Below are 19,881 nucleotides of genomic sequence, written 5' to 3' on the forward strand. Positions count from 1 at the left end.
TGTGTCCATCGCTATAACATAGAATACGTTGTGGCTCTACAAAAATCGTCAACAATGATCTAGATTGCTGGCACTCTGGGCCAAAGCTTCCGAAAACAGCGTGGCATTCAAAGTGTTAAAAACAGTTTTGTTTTTTTCATTTGGTATCAGTAACTATTTCCAGAAGATGGCCAGATCCTCTCAGCTATTCATCTCTTCAACTGGTGTGAGCGTAGTGTAAAATATATGTTAAGTTCTTCTTCGCCCTAAAGGAGTTAATGCCTCATAAAAGGAGCAAATTGCTATGCTGCGTTTCACCTGAGTGGCGCTAAAATCAATTTTTTATTGTAAATGTTTATTTTGATGTTCCCAAAACACCTGTAACTACATGCATTTATTCTGTGAATGGGACTTGGTACAATATTGGTACTTTACACACTGAATGTCCATATACTTTGCTATCTCCACATAGATTTTTATGGTCCTACTAGCTACCCCACATACCATTTCAGTTGCATGAAAATTACACAAAAATACAAACACTCCTTGTTTTTTCCTTATTATTGTCATGGCCTTTTGTTTTGGAGACTTCACATTTTGGGACAACATTAACAGAGGATTATTTCTAGAGAAAATACTGATTGATTGCAGGTGTGTCAAAATAAGAGTTTTGAGACCCTCAATATCACTTTTTTTGCATGTTTTTTTCTGAGACTAGGGACTATAAAACCAATGAGACTGTGGTACAAACTTTCAATGATTGAATCGTATTGAAAACATGTTTGTCTTCTACAAAGTTTGGTGAGGTTAGGCATAACACTTTGAAATATGTCCAAACATGGCCTTCAAAATAATGCCTTTTAGAGTGTAAACAATCAAAGGCAAAAAGACTGAAAACAATAGACTTGAACACAAATATTTTACAGGTTTTAGTTATGGAACCTAAACATTGTTTAGACAAACTTTGAGGAAAATGGGAGTCGGTGCTGCAACCATATTTTCCTGGATTTTGTCTGATTTGACATGGAATGACTCAATAATCATTAATGATTCAATGATCATTAATACAAGAATATAGGTCCTAACAACGACTGACTATCAATTTGGTTTTAAAAAGAAACATGGCACAGATTTGTATGCACTTAAAGAAGTTGTTACCAAGTATAAAAGCCATGGTACAACAATGTTTATATATTCCCTAGATGCATCCCAAGCCTTTGATCATGTTAATCACGGTAAACTGTTAATAAAATTACAGGAGCGAGGGGTCTCCCCATACTTTAACCTGACGAGCCAGACCCACATTTAAATGTAGGGTCTGGGCACTCACCGTTCGCAGTGCTCAGTCTGAGGGGCGGGATAATCAGTTGTCTTTCAAATTCCCTCTGCGCGCAATAGGACAGCGGCAGCGCTAGGAGTCCCATGCGTTTCCCACCAGCGGAGCTAGTTGGCTAGTTCAAACGTTTGCCAACTTAATAAAAGTTGAACTCGTGTCACACTGTTCGCCAACAGCAACATCCATCTTATTTGTTTTCAAGTAGCAGGGAATTCAAGCCAAACCGTTGCAACTCTGCCATCAATCATTATGTTAAGCCCACCTAACGACTCTATACACGATTTCATTGGCCTGATTGAGTTTCGATTTCTGGAGCTCACAAGCCAACGGAGAGTTGCTAGACTAGCCCTGGCAGCAAATGCAAATGTCCGCTGGCATTTTGCTCATCGGTTCTCTGGTGGTTCGTTGGCGGGTTGCAGACAAATTGCCCAATATTTTTCAACTCTTGGTCTAAAATCTTTTTCATTTGTTCAGTTATACTCCATATATCATTTTTTTTAACTTTTCTCAATATTCATGACAAGTTAAATTTAAAGAACGGTGGTTCAATGACAGACCACAAGTGGCACGCCACTGGCGGCATACCACCAGCGGTCCGCTATCTGCTAATCTGATTTTGCTATCTGGGGTGACGCTATGTGTCTCTCCAGATTTTGCAAATTAGTGGTAATATGCTTGTTTATCTCAAGTATTTTCGGTAAAAACGATTTAGAGTACATATCGTGCACCGACAACTGTAACTTTTGGATATCGGTTCCTGCAATTCTGACACCGTTATCAGCATAATCCCAGATTGCTAAACCAGCGAGACCTCTGAACATCCCCACACCGACCAGAAACATCTTCAAACCCAGGGGTTCTTACGGTGGAATTCGAGCGAGGCTAAAGCTAACTACACAGCTGTAGTAACAGCAGCCTATATAACACCGGATGCTAATGCTAAGCTTGCCATGAAAGAACTGCATTCTGCTATCAGCAAACAACAAACTCTGCATCCTGAGGCAGCCTACATTGTCGCGGGTGACTTCAACCACCTGAATTTAAAGACTGTACTAACTAAATTCTATCAAAATTTATCAAGCCCCACAACAGAAAGAGAAAATATTTTAGACCATGTCTTCACAAACATGGCTGATGCATACAAAGCCGATCCATTCTCCCTTCCAGGACACTCAGATCACCTCTCATTGTTTCTACTGCTAAGTACTCAGCCCTCATTAAACGTGTGAAACCAACAGTAATACGGTCAAAGTGTGGCCAGAAGGAGCCACATTTCGGCAGCGTTTTGAAAACACTGACTGGAGAGTGTTTGCAACTCAGGCTACCCATGACTCCCACACGGACATTGATTCATATGCCTCCTCCGTTTTAGACTGTATCAACTCCAACATCAACAGTGTCACCACCCTCAGATGGATTACAACTTCCCTAATCAGAAGCCACGGATGAACAGTGTGGTCAGACTCCTGCTGAAGGCATGAGACATCCCATTCAGATCAGGTGATGCTCAGGCCTATAGCTCATCCAGGGCTAACCTGAAAAGGGGCATCAAAAAAGAACAACTCACTTGGTTTTTCCGCTCGCCGCCATCTTGCCAGTCAAGAAGTGAGTTGTCCAAAACCTTTCTTTTCAGTAAACTCTGTGTACACAAACAATGTTCTCAATACGAGTTCATGTGTAGAGACCCTGGTAATACTTTGATGTCACGGCCCCTCTACCATGGGTGCCTGTGCCATGGCCATTGCCCTGTCTTACTGCAGGGGTCCACCGGGGCACTAGGTGTCCCTATCTTGTCTTGTGTGTCTTACAGGCTTCCTGATTGTTACACCTGGGCCCGGGTGTACCTTTATAGGCTAGCCTGTGGGAGTGTCCGGTCTCTTCCCTCTTCCCGCTCACTTCGCCTGTGAGAGCTGTCTGGGTGGCTTGACTGCAGCAGGCCCAAGTGATGGCTGAGGCGTCTTCTGCTTTTGTTTTGTTACTTTCTTTTTTGTAAAGACCTTTTTTGTAAATAAATTATTATCTTATTAACGCTAACCCCTCGAGTTGTCATATTTGCCATGGTCTTGAGCCAGATCGTGACACTGATCAAAGTTTCATGTTGTGTCAAGCCTTCTTAAAGTGTTTTAAAAATACTTTAAAAATAGCGATTTTCATGCATCAAAACAGTAGTGCCCCTAGAAGTCCCATTCAAAACGCCATTTCACCCGAAAAGACAATTATATGGTCAATATTAAAAGTGGAGCTGTAGACGTAACCTCCCTCTGTAACTGGATTCTGGACTTCCTACCCGACAGACCTCAGTTAGATTATATAACCACACCTCCTCAACCATCACCCTGAACACCGGCGTACCACAGTGATGTGTGCTGAGCCCCCTCCCTTACTCCCTCTTCACCTACGACTGCACATCTGTACATGGCTCTAACACTATTGTTAACGATGAGACGTCGTACAGGGTGGAGGTCCAGCACCTAACATCGTGGTGCACTGACAACCTGGCTCTTAACACCAAGAAGACTAAATAGCTCATTGTGGACTTCAGGAAGTCTAAAGCCAGCACACACACACCCATTTTCATCAATGGGACTGAGGTGGAGCGTGTCACCAGCTTCAAGTTCCTGGGTGTCCATATCTCTGAGGACCTCTCTTGGACCCTCAACACCTCTACCCTGATCAAAAAGGCTCACCAGCGTCTCTTCTTCCTGAGGAGACTAAAGAAGGTCCACCTGTCTCCTCAGATCCTGGTGAACTTCTACCGCTGCACCATCGAGAGCATCCTCACCAACTGTGTCACAGTATGATATGGCAACTGCTCTGCCTCCGACTGGAAAGCACTGCAGGGGATGGTGAAAACTGCTCAATGCATCTCCGTTTCCTCACTCCCCTCCATCAAGGTCATCCAGGGAAAGCGGTGCTTGCGTAAGGCATGCAGCATCATCAAAGACTGTTCCCACCCTAACCACAGACTGTTCACCACACTCCCCTCCGGGAGGCGTTACAGGTCTCTCCGCACCTGAACCAGTAGGTTCAGAGGAAGCTTCTTCCCTGCGGCTGTCACCCTACTGAACTCTAGCTCTGCATCCTGGTAACAACCAACCGGGATGCAGAGCCCCCAACCGCCCACCACCTGATGCCTCCTTGCCTGTGCCTGTTGAGGTGTCCACAACAATGCCAACCTTGACAGGGACAACAAGGAGGCGGACATTGTGTGGACTCTTTGCCCATCAACAGCCCCTTCTTCCCCGGACAATTGCCTGTTAAGGTGTCCATGACCATGGTAACTTTGACAGGGACAAACATTTTGCGGACATTTTTGCCCCTCAACAGGCCCAGGCTCAACATAGCTGTACATACCGTACATATCTCTCTATACGGTTCATACTGAATATCCATATTTGTTCTGTTAATGCACTGCATATATCTATATTATTCTTACTACTCTTATAATGTTACTGCTACTACACCACACATATATGTACATGTAATGTTGTTCATACATTCTTCATACTACATAACTATATTTATTCTGCTCTTATAAGGTTACTGCTAATACACTGCACATATTTATATTTAATTTATATTACTGTATATGACATGCCGACATTAAACTCGAAATACAGTTTAAACATAGCCTAGTTTAAGCTATGTAGCCTACACTAACACACAATATGTGACATAAATAATACTTCAAATAGGTGTTATTTCAGATAGATTGCAGATAGATTCAGATAGATTGCGTCTTGTCTGTTAACTCATTGCAGTCATCGTGAAGCGCGTATCTCGCGGTTATGGAAATACCATGCACTGTGCCATTTATAGCTAGAATAGCCTAATACATGTTTCCAATGATATAATGTTTTTTATAGCACAAAATGTTATTTCACTCTGTTTTTATGTGGGTATAAGGCCACCGTACATCCTAATAACTGCCCTTCATGACCCACAGGCCGTCACTCTCCATAGGTTAACATGGCAAAACTAATTTTTCTAAAACTGCTTTTCTATGTCTCACCTGCAATAAATATAGTAGGCTATAAACACAGATACAGTATGTGTGCATTTACTTAGAATACATAGGGTTGCCTGGTTTATTCGTCCCTCCATAGACATTCAGCAATAGCCTATAGGCTGTTTTACAAACAAACATGCAATGTGAAAGTCTGGGATTGGGGAGAGCACTTAGTATGCCTAGTCTAGTGCATAAGCATGAAGTCGAACCTTGAGATGAAAAACACTCTTTAATAATAGGCCTAGAATAAATAAATAACCCCGCTAATGAAGTTTAGGCTACTTTTGACCATCGCATTTATCGCCTGTAACTCCGTGATAAAAGGACGTAACAGGAAAGTATTTGGCTGAGCAACAGAGGTTAATATGTTCTATGTTTTGTCCACATGATGTATGTCTATCGTTGTTGCACTCGAAGAAAACTGGAATGTTTCATTTGTCCTCCTTTTCAATCGTCCCGGTTGTAGGCTACCCTACTTTGGAGCGGTCGTTCTCTCTCCAAACTAACTTTATTCTCAAAATGTTGAGTTTAATGTCGACACGTTGAGATTAAAGTCGACATGATATTTCGACTTTATTCTCAAAATGTTAAGTTTAATGTCGACATGACAAAAATATTTTTTTTCTTCATGTGTGGCCCTAATACTCCGTTGTATCTTTGTACTTGCACTCTGCACAATAGACCTCTGAAGTTCGCCTACAAAAAAGAACCAAAACAGCCATCTTGGCCCATATAAGAAGATCTAACTACCTATGGCAAGTTGCATTGCAAGTAAGCTCTGGTGTAGCAAAAATCTAAGTGTGCCGCCTTCACGTACCGGAGATCACAGTATCCACTCGAAGGCAGAGGACAAAAGTGTGTTCAGGAAAACGTCTGCATTTCAGACTTTTTCATCCCAGCAAGAGTTTAACAGGTGCGATAATTCAAAATCCCCATGTTATTTTCCCATAGGAAAAAATCGCCAGGTACCGGATGTCAAAGATGGCTGCTTTTTTGTAGGCGAACTTCAGAGGTCTATGACAATAAAGTTCTAAAAATCTAATCTATGATGACAAACAGTGCCAGTGCTGTAACTTATTTATATGCACAGGCAAATATGCTGCCATGGCATGCAAATTTCATGTGCTTTAGAATCCTGTTGAAGTGTCCAAGATGGACTAGTGCTAGCCATTTGTTTGTGATGAGTACTGTCCCCGCCTTTCATGCTGTGCTAAGGAATTCTATGTACAGATTCATGTGCTGATACATTAACAGAGTCAAAGAATCCAATTTTAACAGCCATAACCAACCCTGCACTTAGTGATACCAGCTATACTTCCTAACTCACAATCAACACACATCTTTATCTCCCCTCAGATCCTCCGCAACTTCTATCGCTGCACCGTCGAGAGCATTCTCACTAACTGCTTCACGGTGTGGTATGTGAACTGCCCAATGGCCAACAGGAAAGCCCTACAGCGAGTGGTGAAAACTGCTCAAAAAAATCATTGGCACATCACTCCCGGCAATCACTGACCTGACCTTCATCACTCACGGTGTCTACGACGTGCACACAATATCATCAAGGACCACACACACCCCAGTCATGGACTGTTCTCCATCCTATGAAGGTATATTGGGTGCAAAAGTGGCGAGCACATTTAACTGCAGATTTTGCATGTGCACACTAAAGTCATAAATGTGTAACAATAAAGTAAACAGAGCGCGATCTAGAATCCAGATCCGGCCGCCTTGTTTTCTCGATCAATTCGCTCGACGTGCACACATACAAATCTTTTTGCTCCTATTATATCACCTAGCCAGGAGCAAAAGTATCGTCACTCATAGAAGCAGATTCGAGCACTTGTATCAATTGACTTGTCGTGCAAGAAAATCAAAGCGATCTGTAGAATTTTATTAATAAGAAATTATTTCACAGATGCACAACTTCGGATGCATGAGTTCACATTTGGGTTTACAAATGCACGAATGTTGTGCATGTTCTCAGATTATGAAACACGGATGTGCAAATGTGTTTCGCACCAACTGCGGTGCAACGATTGGAGCAAAAGTGTCGAGTGCATGACTCTTGAAAGTTGTGACTCACAGGATAGGATTTGTGTACCTGTAAAAAGGATTTGTGAACCCGTAGCCCCTATTTTGTGTTAACAAGATATAAAAAAATATGTACAACTTCAACTTTACTGTTACACATTTATGACTTTAGTGTGCACATGCAAAATCTGCAGTTAAATGTGCCCGCCACTTTTGCACCCAATATACCTTCATACCATCCTCCCGTCTGGGAGACATTACAGGACCCTTAGGAGTCGCACCAGCAGGCTCAGAAACGCTGCTCAACACCAAGACCCTAGCCTGGCGGGCCATCCTATATCATTGAAATGTATAGTCTGGAATCGAACCATTTACCTCGCTTAATCCAAGGGGCGGGCAGAGAATTGTCTTTCAAACTGCCTAGGCATGCAATAGGCCAGCGCTACGACCATATCCGTATCCGGTCGGCAAAACGGCAAATACATCCTTCTTCGAAAGGAATTACTTAAGTGCATTGTGTTGCTCAACTTTCAAAGAAAAGCACAAGTCCAACTCCTCCTCCACTTCGTTAGTCATAGCCACCTTCCTTGTTGTTCACCGTCACAGGACTGTCGTTATCCTGTTAAGCCCGCCTTAAGACTCTCTAACAAAATAGAGCGCTGTGATTGGATGAAGTCCACGGCGTCAGCTAATAGAAATCCCTATGGTTTGATACTAGACGTACAGGCTGAGCAAATTAATTTGCCGCCGCTAGGGTGCGTCTAGATTTCTAGGCTACCAAGACCCCCACCTGCCCCGCTCCATCTCCTTTTGCACATGGATTGACTACCTGACTACCTCTGACCACTATGCACTTTACTAATGCACCTCAACAATGCACTATATATGATCATCCTGCATTCTGTCTTTACTAATTATGTAAATGTAAATCACGTTTCTAGGCCAAGTGTACTTGGGTATACAAGGATTTTGGTCTCTGCATTTATCCCATCCGAGAATTAGTGAACACACAGAGCACACAGTGAACACACAGTGAGGTGAAGCACACACTAACCCGGAGCAGTGAGCTGCCTTGCTACATATGGACTATGGACTGTCTGATTCCTCAGAACTGATCTGCTGCGTGATTAAGTGAGCTGTGTGCGTGACATCTGCTGCCTCACTAATTGTGAAATGCCAGGCGGATTGTCTGTGACTTGTCTTCTGAAAATCAAGGCAACCCTTATAAAACCAATATTTTTACGGAACTCGAGCAGAGAGCATTATAAAAACTAACAAAATCTGCTAAAGTAAGCCTAAACCATTGAAAGATTCCTATACCATTCTGTTAAATGAAATCCATTCTGTGACTGTTGAGATTTGTAAGTGGCTACAACCGGGAATTCACTCTAAGTTAACCAAATATTTCTTTATTGGGCAGGCATGTTTCTCTTTTAAGTACATACAAGTTCAGAAAACGACCCACAGAAATGTACAACTTCGCACAAGAAGAAGCTTTTTTACTGTGTGTTACTACCCACCTAGGGATCGACCGATATGTTTTTTTCAGGGCCGATACCGATATCAATTATTACCAAAACGGGAGGCCGATAACCGATTTGCAAAACCGATATGTCAACTTTGTCAAAAAGGGGGGTAGATAGTAAAGGCAATATGCTGCAACATTTTTATTCAAAAGCATTTAATTATGCAAACTTTTTTCTTCTTCTTTTGATACACAATTGTCTATCAACTTGCATCACAAGTGTAAATCCTGTGTATCATGTTAATCCAAGAGCTGAGTGATGGCAATTATTTTCATCGACTAGGCCTACACAATGGGCTATGTGCTTGTCACAAAGAGGATGCTTTGCCATCGTGTGTGTGTGTGAGTGCACGAGAGAGGGAAAGGAAGAGGTGCATGCGTGATGGCAAGTGTTGTTGAATAGTTCAACAAAACAGTTTTAAAATAGTTCTTAGGCTATTTAAGCATGCAATTTGTGTCCATATGTAGGCTATAAGCTACACTTTTGAGAGCCTAAAAGGCACGTTAATAGCCAGCTCAGGACGCGATTTAGTTAAGGTCGGATTACATTACGGCTGCTCATGGGTGCGTCTTTTTTGACAGTCCGTTTCAAAAAGGAGCAACTAGACTTTTTTTGACGTTCGCTATCGCATAATTTAGGACTTGTTTACTATGTAGGCCTAGGGATAACGTCCGCCGTGGTGTCCCGTTATTCACAATTAACGGACGAAGCGGAGGCAAAGAGCTCCTGACACGCAGCACCCGAGTTTGTAAGCTAACTAGTAAACAGCATATCAGTAACGTGCATCAATCGGGAGTTCGCTAAACTTCGCTAAGGAAGTGGAGGCTTTTTGTGATTATTGTGATTCATTGCAACTTCAGCAATGTAAGGTAGGCTACCTTCCTTACCTTAGAAAAATAGCTCCGTACAGCTGAAGCCCAGTCTACAGTCTGCCTCAGTGAGAATCCTAAACTTTCTTTGTGTTCAGTCTTCGATCCTGATTGGCTGCATTCGTGCTAACTAACAAATCAGACGGTGTAGTGGGCGGGACAATGCTCTTGACCACAGAGTAGCAAATGCAGGGAGTGAGAGACACTTTACAGACAAAGTAGCGCGTTTCATTCTTTATCCATTTCAATATCGGCTTATCGGTGCAAAAAATGGCCGATACCAATTATTATAAAAATGCTAAATATACCCACCCCTCCCTGTGGGCCCCCTGGGTCATAATCCAGCCCGTGCATCACTACTGGGTAACTTTCATACTGTATCTCAGTCATGCATTCTATTGAACTATCAACCACGCAAGCACCGCACAGGCAACTTTTGATCAGCATTTGAGTTATCAGCATATCTGACACAAATGATTACACTGACACAACAACTAGGTCTATGGTTTGTAGTCCAATGTTCCCTGCCTTTAGAAATTAAGATGGTTTCTTGTCATGTTCGCAAAGACATGAAAAATGTTGCAAACTATCCTACTACACTGTGCGTACTGATCTATCAATGCAATACTCTTTCTCATAGATCATGTCATTCATCCGAGTGGCTGAAGTGTAACAACATAAAATGCGCCTTGAAAACTGTCAGTAGGCTATCCTTATATGTGTGGGAATGTCTGACCTGTTGTTGACCTGCTGACATTGCATGCACGACCAAGGAAACCAGTTTGTGTCGAAAGTCAAACACAGAAAAGGAACATAACAGTGGGACCCTTATCTATGTGTGGGTGTGAGGGACCTAGTTCTCCAACAACGACTAGTTTTAAATAGCATTTTAACAATGCCTGTTCAGACCTCCATGATGCCCTGAGCAAAATCCTGCTAAGGGGCCCTCCTACCTGAACTCTGAGGGACAAAATGTAACCATGTTTTTACAGTCACATCTGACACCCCAGTGCTCCCAATACAATTCCACCCCATTTTTGATGTCTACGGAAGTTACCAAATAAAGTTTTTTTGCCCCATAAAGGGCTCGAGGAAAGAAAAATAATTGTGTGTAAATCGCCTTCACAGCTATATAGTTTTAGGGTCTAGCTGGGCTGCTTTTGATGCTTACTGTACATATCTGGTTGTATAGCCTACTGTCTGAGGCTGACTGACTTTATTTGTATCTGTTACTACAGTAGTAGTAACAGTAGTTTGGCTACTTGCCAAGACATAGCTACTGGACTGGCTTCCCCTGATTCTCTTCAATATACTGTATGCTCTTTGCAATTCTCTCTCTCTCAATTGCTACTATGATGTGCACAAATTACTTAATGTTGTGGAGGTTGAACTAATAGTTATAAGAATTTTCATTCTGATGTGAGAAAAGCACCAAAGCGACTGAGAAAAACTGTAAATGAAATTTCATTAAAAAGCATGTCAAAAGCCTATGTTTTCCATTTGCCTACCAGTGTATGATGCTTGCATGAGGGAAACATCCCAAAATAATGGCACCCATATAATTGCCCAGATAGCAAAGGGCTGGCGGACCACTGGAGGCAGATCTGGCGGTCCGCTGGCATTTTGCTCATCGGTTCTCTGGCGGTCCGCTGGCGGGTTGCAGAAAAATTGTTATGCTCCATATATCATTTTAATAAATTTTCTTAATATTCATGACAATTTAAAGAGATAGTGGTCCAATGGTGGACCACAAGTGGCACGCCACCGGTGGCATACCACCAGCGGTGCGCTATCTGCCAATCTAGGTGCTGTTGTTTTGAGAAGTATTTCTCATACTAGCATCATGCAACCATGCAAAAGCATTGCAACTATTGTAATTATATTTTATATTAAAGCAGTCCTCTGATGTGCATGTTTTCACAAACCTTTTGTGAACAATGTTCAATGTTAGCACTTTAACACTGACTGTTTTGAAATGCATGTGTGTAACAATATAACATGATAATAATAATTGTGATGATTTGGGGGGTCGTGTAGGTAGGTGGGCCCTATGACCCCAAAGCCTCAGGTTAAAGAAGTTTGAGAAAGGCTGGGCTAGAAATGATTTGCAGTCTGGATTAAAAACATTTTTGTAAAGGTTTTTAGTCAAAGGCTGCCATTGACATAATGCCTTTGATGTTGACATAGCCTAGGCCTACCTATGAGAGAAACACATTTTCTGCCTCTGCTTCCAATGCCCATTTCACAACATTTCGAAACCAAATTCTGCAGGTTAGAGAGAAGGGGGTCGCGAGCATGGGCGAATTATGAACTTTCGGGCCCCTGGGCCCAGATATATTAAGGGCCCCCCAGTTATTGTCGTATATGTTGGGGGGGGGGGGGGTCCTCCCCCAGAACATTTTTAATTTGTTTGATGTGATTTCCTGTATTCTGGTGCATTTTGGGGATGGCCAATACTAAATTCAATCATATTCATAGCCTACATCCTGATTTGTTGATATTGAGGCAATGATTCCATGCAAAGGCTTGGGCTTCAGGGCCCCCTGACCCCTTGGGCCCCTGGGCCTGGGCCCGGTAGGCCCGTGTAGTAATCCATCCCTGGTCGCGAGACTTGGCCCAATGTTTTTTGGGGTGTCGCCAGACAAAAAGTTTAAGAACCACTGCACTAGCTTGACTCAAGGGGAGACGGGGAGAGGGTATTGAGGGGCTACGAAAAGGCGTAGTGGCCCTGGTTATCAAACTCCCCTCAACTAGCAAGACAAACATAGCCACGGGCTGTTGTAACTAGGTTACCGTGCGTATTCACAGTAGCCTACAGAATGGCGTTTTCCGCATAGACATAATATACATAGACGCCGCATTGGCTGCTGGAAACAAGAAATGCGCCCGCCATCTTGGACCGGTCATACTCCTCGTTGCGTTGCAGCAGAAGACACAAGATAACAGCACTGTGCAGCATGTTCCTTCTCAAATCGGCGGACCATACTCGGGGGATTTACTTTTCACAAGTAAGATTTAACATAACCGTACTATTGGTTGTATTTTGTGAATAGAATATTACCAGAGCTGAGAAGGAGCAATCTTTGATATTACTGTATGAAAATCGTAGCCATCTAGCTAGGCTATGTTTACTCGGTGTTCACCCGGCTATGAACTGAGACTTGATAAGTCATATTCCATAACACTGACTTAGATTACAACTGACACAAGAAGGCTATTGTAGAAATAAATCATACTAGATTTGGCCGGCGAATTTTACACAAGTGGCACAGACTAGCCTATTGGGCAATCGCTAGCTGCTACTTGTAGCCTAAGTGTGTTGGTGGTAGCCTCACTATTTCCTGAATAAAGTAACTTTTCAATAGCTCAACTTCTTTATTTATCAAGTAGTTTAGCCAGACAAGCTACACTTTTCTTGTCATGTGAAATTAGCACAATTTAAAGCAGCTTCCTATGTAGTGAACTAGTCTACTGCTGTGTTTGTGTTAGGCTACTAATACATTTGACTGGGTGGTAGTTTTGTGTAGTGTTTTATTCATGGCAGAGTAACTGATAGTTTAGCTCACTAAAATTTCGAAGTAGCTTGCCCAACACTGTATTATTCACATGTCATTTACCCTAACAAGAATAAGATGCCTCTCAAATTCCTTTTCATTCATTTATTTATTATTTTGTATCTCTCCAGAACAACTGCCTTGTTCAAGAAGACTGTGAATGAACTGAACAGTCTCCTCACACCCCTGGAACTGAGGAAGGTGCAGCTCTTCATTGCAGTACTGCAGGGCATCTGCTACACTGTGACTGAATGTTTGATTTATGAGCTCCACCTTCATCACCTGCATTCGCCACTCTGTGTCCCATTTTCCCATCGTCTGGTTGACTCAGTCCTCTTTTATGGAGTTTACCCAGTTTACTATGCCATCTTATTTGCCCACCTGCTGTCTGAAGCACTTTTGTTCTCAGCCAAAGTGTACCCAAGCAATTTTAGCAAGGTGGGAACATACTGTACAAAATGACATGCACCAGTTGTCGAAATCATAGAACCAACTGCATGACGGTAACTCTGTCTCACTGAGCCTGTGAATACACTCCCTGATTCTTTACTGATTGCAATGAACGGGTTGATCTTAGCAGTTTCTAAAATGTTTCTTAATTCCTTTTTATTTAATCTCTTCATTGGGGCTGGAACCTTTCTGTGAACTGTAAATAACAGATGCTGTTGATGAACCCATTGACACTGTACAAGTGACAAGTCACCTTTTTGTCATGAATTGATGAACTGTTACACTTACTATGCCAAACCAATGTCTGTTTTTTAAGGATCAGAAACAAACCTACAAACTTGCACTTTACAATATTTATGGAACTTGTCTAACAAATGCTGTTGATATTGAACCCAGTTACTCCATTTCCTTTATGCCACACCAATGTCTGTTCATCACTTTATTTTTGATGGCACTGAACTGAAATTTTCTGTAAATTTAACTCATTAAAACTTGTATCAAACCAGTTTTTGTCTATGCTGTCAAACGTGGATTAGTTATGTTAACAGTTTTTATATTGGATGTCATCACTTTATAATATATCATATATCAGAATATTCTATTACTGTTAAGCCCACTATGAATATTAAAATACACACAACCATGTTTCCTGTATCATACAGCTTTTCTACTGGGAGGTTTACAACTTATTCTGAGTCAATTTACCCAAGTTTGTCACTAAACCACATAGGCCTACTTGGAGTACCCCTCGGATGTCTGAATGGCACTGATCTCACTTAAATGTTTATAGAACCTTTCTGTGGACTGTGAATAATGCTGTTGATGGAACTTTTCTGTCAACTGTGAACTATATTTAACTCATTAAACTTGTATCAAACTAGTTTTGTCTATGCTGTCAAACATGGATTATGTTCCCAGTTTTGATATCGGACGTCAGGTCACTTTATATCATATATCAGAATATTCTATTACTGTTAAACCCACTATGAATATTAAAATACGCTAAATCATGTGTCCTGTATCATAGCTACATGTATGACCTTTGCAGCAAAAAAAAACGCGTGAGAATCTGTTCGGTATTCAGTGAGATATGATTAATTAAGTGCGCTGACAGCTCATCTCACCGGCCAAACAGATTACACTGAGTGGAGTGGATGACCGGTCCAAGATGGCGGCTCCAAATCTCGACAGCGCTAGTAAGGAGTAGCGGTCGATGCGGCGTCTATGTATATTATGCAAGGGGGCAGGCGAATTCCCGGAAGTAGAAGAATCGACGTAGGCTGGAGGGACCACCTCTCTGCTAACTCCCATAGAAGTCCATTCATTCTAGGATTTTTTTTAAATACCATAACTTCATATAACATATATCCTGTGCCGATATTGTAGCTTCTGTGTAATCTACATAAACACTACAAAGGCAAAACAGACTCCATTACCTCGTCTGTAACGTTGGTTACCCGTAAGAAGAATAGTTAGCTTGTTCGGTTGGAGGGAAGCTAGCTTTGACGTAATCTCTCTTTCGCGCCGTAGGGAGATAACCGTATTGTTTGGATAAGAAGCTCAGTCCACCTTACTGTCTATGACGGTAACTCATAAGCAAAACCCATAGATATATCTATGAGCAAAACCTAGCATACACGACCGTATGTTTAAGGTAAAGCATTACACAGAGGCAACCTAATAATAATAATAAAAAAGTAAACCTATTTTTTTTTTAAAAACGGCACTAATCATTTCAGAGGTTTTCGATGGATTGACCGTAGGTCGGAAAAGTGGAAAGAAGATTAGCTTCAAGGCTATAACTTTTTTGTTTTGTTTTAGCATGACTGTTTTTGAAGATGATCATGTATGGTAGCTTCAACATTAACACGACTTATTGAGAATGATATTAATAATAATACATAAATAAATGTTTAACTTTGATGACTTTGAAGGCGAAGGAAGTGTGAGAAGAATTTCTGTGTATCTATCATATGAGTTACAAGATTCAGTTCGATGGCTAACGTCACGAAGTTAAGTGTGAGTCTGCGCAGTACTGGGGGGACCAACTGAAAAATCGTTCTATTTGACTCAGTGCCCTCCCATTGAAAACGACGGAGTCTGTTCGTCCATTTCTTTTACTGTCTATGATATTATGTCTATGGTTTTCCGTGTTTTCAGTTACGTTAGCCGACTAGAGCCAAAGATTGTTAAGGCGGAGCAAGATGTTTCATCAGGAGCCACTTCCGGGAACCCGGATCGCACGAGGGGGGGTCAAAATCCCCCTTTATGCAGAGCAGAGGCAGCGACTGCTCCATTGAAGTCTATGGGCATAGCTCAGAATTTCACCACATATGCTAAGGTCTTGGTTCTATAGAGTTAGGAATGTGAATTTCGGGCACGTTTTCATGATCCTCAAACCCTTCTGAACATTTCAGGTACATTTTTAGCATTTTTGAGCATTTCAGTCTGGAGAAAATCAACCTTATATCAGGTGTGCGCCAGTTATTTATGCAGCTGCTGTTGGCCGGTTGCAACGGCCGCTCATCAATACGTCATCGACACGCCTCTTTATGCAGACAGGATTCGATCCCCATTTCGCGCCCATAGACATGAACTACGACGAAGTATCTTGCTCCGCCTTAACAATCTTTGCTAGAGCTTCTGCGTAAAGACGTATTTTATACAAAGATTGTTAAGGCGGAGCAAGATACTTCGTCGTAGTTCATGTCTATGGGCGCGAAATGGGGATCGAATCCTGTCTGCATAAAGAGGCGTGTCGATGACGTTTTGACGAGCGTAAGTTGCAACCGGCCAACAGCAGCGGCAGAAATAACCGGCGCACACCTGATATAAGGTTGATTTTCTCCAGACTGGATTGCTCAAAAATGCTAAAAATGTACCTGAAATGTTCAGAAGGGTTTGAGGATCATGAAAATGTGCCCGAAATTCACATTCCTAACTCTATAGAACCAAGACCTTAGCATATGTGGTGAAATTCTGAGCTATGTCCATAGACTTCAATGGAGCAGTCGCTGCCTCTGCTCTGCATAAAGGGGGATTTTGACCCCCCCCTTTTTGTTTTATAGTCTGGAACACGAATGCCATGGGGAACCAAATCGGATGTGTGTGGGTGTGAGAGACCTAGATTTCCAACAACGACTAGTTTTAACTGGCATTTAATCTATCAAACTTCAATCACCTAGCAAGACAAACATGTAGCCTAATGCCAACATTGACCCGTTAAAAGAAAGTCTTTTTAAACGGTCGATGCTGGAATTACGTGATCAGTCTGTGAACATCAAAAGCGGATGAATTAACATGACTTTTCTCATTGCCCGGATGCCTGCCTTACCTGAGATTCCTGCATGGCCATGGCGAGCGAATGGTCGTGATCTGTTGGCTCTTGACAGTGCGGTGTGTTGATCCAGGCAGCTCGAGGTTTTCTTCCAGAGACCTCTCACGTCAGCTGTCTGATGTTCTTGGTCACGAACGTTAGTTTCTAACTTAATGGTCTACTTTAGTCTACTTTCAAAAACTTAAATAGTGTCCGGTCGCCTTCGTTCTGTAAAACTGTGAGCAAAACTGTGAGCACGAGCTGGTCGGCTGATCTAGCTCAGCCTGCACATCTGGAACTTTTGCATTCTCCCGGCTATCGAAGCTATTATAGCCTACCCAGGGTGGGGCCATCCAATGAGTTGGATTTCAACAGTCTATGATTTCAACCAAAGGTAGCGCTGCAGGTAGCAAAACTAGAACAGGAAGGAAGCAAGGGCAAAGGAAGCAGATGCAATCTAGAAATAGGTCAGAGTTGAGCTTATAGGGCACTCTTACTACACAATTGCCTGAAGGAAATAGCCTACCAACGCATGTTAGACAAATACAACATTTTAAATGAAATATTTAATATATTCTAACTCATGCAGAGAGACCTATTTAAGAATAGAGAGACTGATGAAAGAGATACATAGAGAAGTGTCAAAAAAGTATTTTCCTTCACATAAAATGAGATTATAGATAGTTCAATGCCAGTTACAGAAAACTTGTCTTTGCATACACAGCCCTAATGAATTTGCCAGCATGTCCTCATGGGATTCAAATAAGAACCTAGATGCAGGATATGTGTCAGGATCTGGCCTGGACTGCTGATTTTGTGCCACCCTGGTGGCCATTTTGTGTATTGTCCTGTGTTTGTTTTTGCCTGTTCCCCATGTGCTTTGTGTTAGTTTTCCCTCCAAGTTCCCTGTTATTGTCTCGTTGGTTTCGTCCAGTTCTCTGTCTTTCTGTTAATTGGTATGTGTATTTCTACCCTCCTGTTTCTCTGTTCCTTGTCGGATTGTCTCTCTGTTTCACCTTGTTGTACTACTGTCTCGGACGGACGTCCTTCATTAAAGTGTGTTTTTCTAAAATTCTGCCTGGAGGAGTCTTGCACTTGGGCCCGATCCACTAACCCTGACAATATGTCAACAATACTATCCACTAGGCCTATTTGCACTAGTCTACTGGAAAACTGCATTAGATAGATAGACTCATCCACAAAGGGACAATGGTGTTACAGCAGCAATTATTAACATACAGTACCACACACACACAAGTAAAACAATAAATAGAATTTACGATATGACGTCTCATTAATTAAAATTGTACATTGTCTCTCAGAAAATTATTCTCTTCTCCCAGCACATGTAGGTCTTAAATAAAGTGCAGGAGTTGTGCACATGCTGTCCTGAGAGTTTATGAATTTGTCTGGCAGAAACCTTCCTTATTATGCCTTTGTCTGCACAAACCCACCTGTGCTCTTAATCAGCACCAAATGTATTCACTGTACGATGATCACAGGTGTCTGAGACTGATTTCAATGATCCAAAGAGCCCTGAGACAATACAATCCATGAGTTTAATTGAAAAACAAAAAAATACATGTTTATGACACTTAAATCCATTTTGCATAACAATTTGGAACACGGTATATAAGTATAGTTACAGTATGTACATTTGTAAATAAATAAATAAATAGAACACTATGAGTGGGACAGAGACTCTTACAACATAGTTAGAAATGTACATACTGTAACTATACAACTACTGCTGAACTAGTTGTGTTCAGCTGCAGATGGTTGAGCCTGCATCGTTGCACAAAGTCATCCACCAGGTTCCTGTAGCCTACCTGTCATACTGTCCATCCCTAATACATCCTACAATTGCAGTGTCATCCAAAAACTTCTATATGTGACTCAACAACAGAACACTCTGGAAAACAGAATACATTATACCCCCCCCCCCCCCCCCCCCCCGCTGGACTGGACCCCCCGAAAGGAGGGTACGGCAGACATAGTTTTCTGTGAATATCTTGAGAACCGTAGGGTCAATTTTTTCCGTATGTTTGCCTGAACAGGCAAGATGGGGGTGGGGTTGTATAAAATGAATTTTACATGTGAAATCTATGAACTAATCATGTTTTGGTACTTGTTGTCTAGCAGATACCAGTGAGAATTGAGTGTGGATAATGCAATTTAGTGAGACAGTTAGAATCATATAGGCTTTTCAGCGTGATTTATTTTTGTGGAAAAAATGTGCTGGACTGGGCGGCGGTCATATTTTGTACCACTCTGCGGTACATCTAGTTTATAATTGTATAGATAAGAAAATACAAGATATAAAACTATAAGCTTATATGTACACAACCAGTCAAAAATTTGGACACCGCTAATAACGAGAAGCTGTGTCCAAACTTATGACTGGTAGCGTATTAAAAATGTGATTGGCCCTATCAAAGTTTAATTTTTCCATCTAGCAAGCCAACAGAGAGTTGCTAGGCTAGCCCGGGCTGCAAATTACATTTGCTGCCGTTAGGGTGCATATAGATTTCTAGGCTACAAGGCTACATAAATCCCATGCTGTAGGTTGAGAACGAAAAGAAAGAAAAAAAAACACTTAATAGATTCTGAGACCTCAGGCAAAAGTATATCAGGCTCATGGAACACCAGGGTGTCCGGAGCAGTTTCGCCACTCATGCAAGGCCGATGTCCCAATACACTATCCATCAGCTCGTAGTATGGGATTTTTTTTCGTTCTACACCACTTCTACTGTTATGGAGCTTGGTGGATTTATATTGTGCCCGTAGTTTTTTCAGTTTTTCGCGAAT

General features: G+C 41.9%; 1 protein-coding gene across 1 annotated transcript in view; it reads right to left on the reverse strand.

Annotated features, from left to right (window-relative positions):
- Positions 1-17,466, reverse strand: part of LOC121699050 — a 31,657-nt gene extending 14,191 nt beyond the window's left edge. The window contains exon 1 of the mRNA XM_042081648.1: positions 17,092-17,466. Within this exon, the coding sequence (XP_041937582.1) occupies positions 17,092-17,112 (21 nt within the window). The 5' untranslated portion in view covers positions 17,113-17,466. The remainder of the gene's footprint in view (positions 1-17,091) is intronic.
- Between the last annotated feature and the right edge of the window lie 2,415 nt (positions 17,467-19,881).

Source organism: Alosa sapidissima, chromosome 23, assembly GCF_018492685.1.
Source record: "Alosa sapidissima isolate fAloSap1 chromosome 23, fAloSap1.pri, whole genome shotgun sequence".
Lineage (NCBI taxonomy): Eukaryota > Metazoa > Chordata > Actinopteri > Clupeiformes > Clupeidae > Alosa > Alosa sapidissima.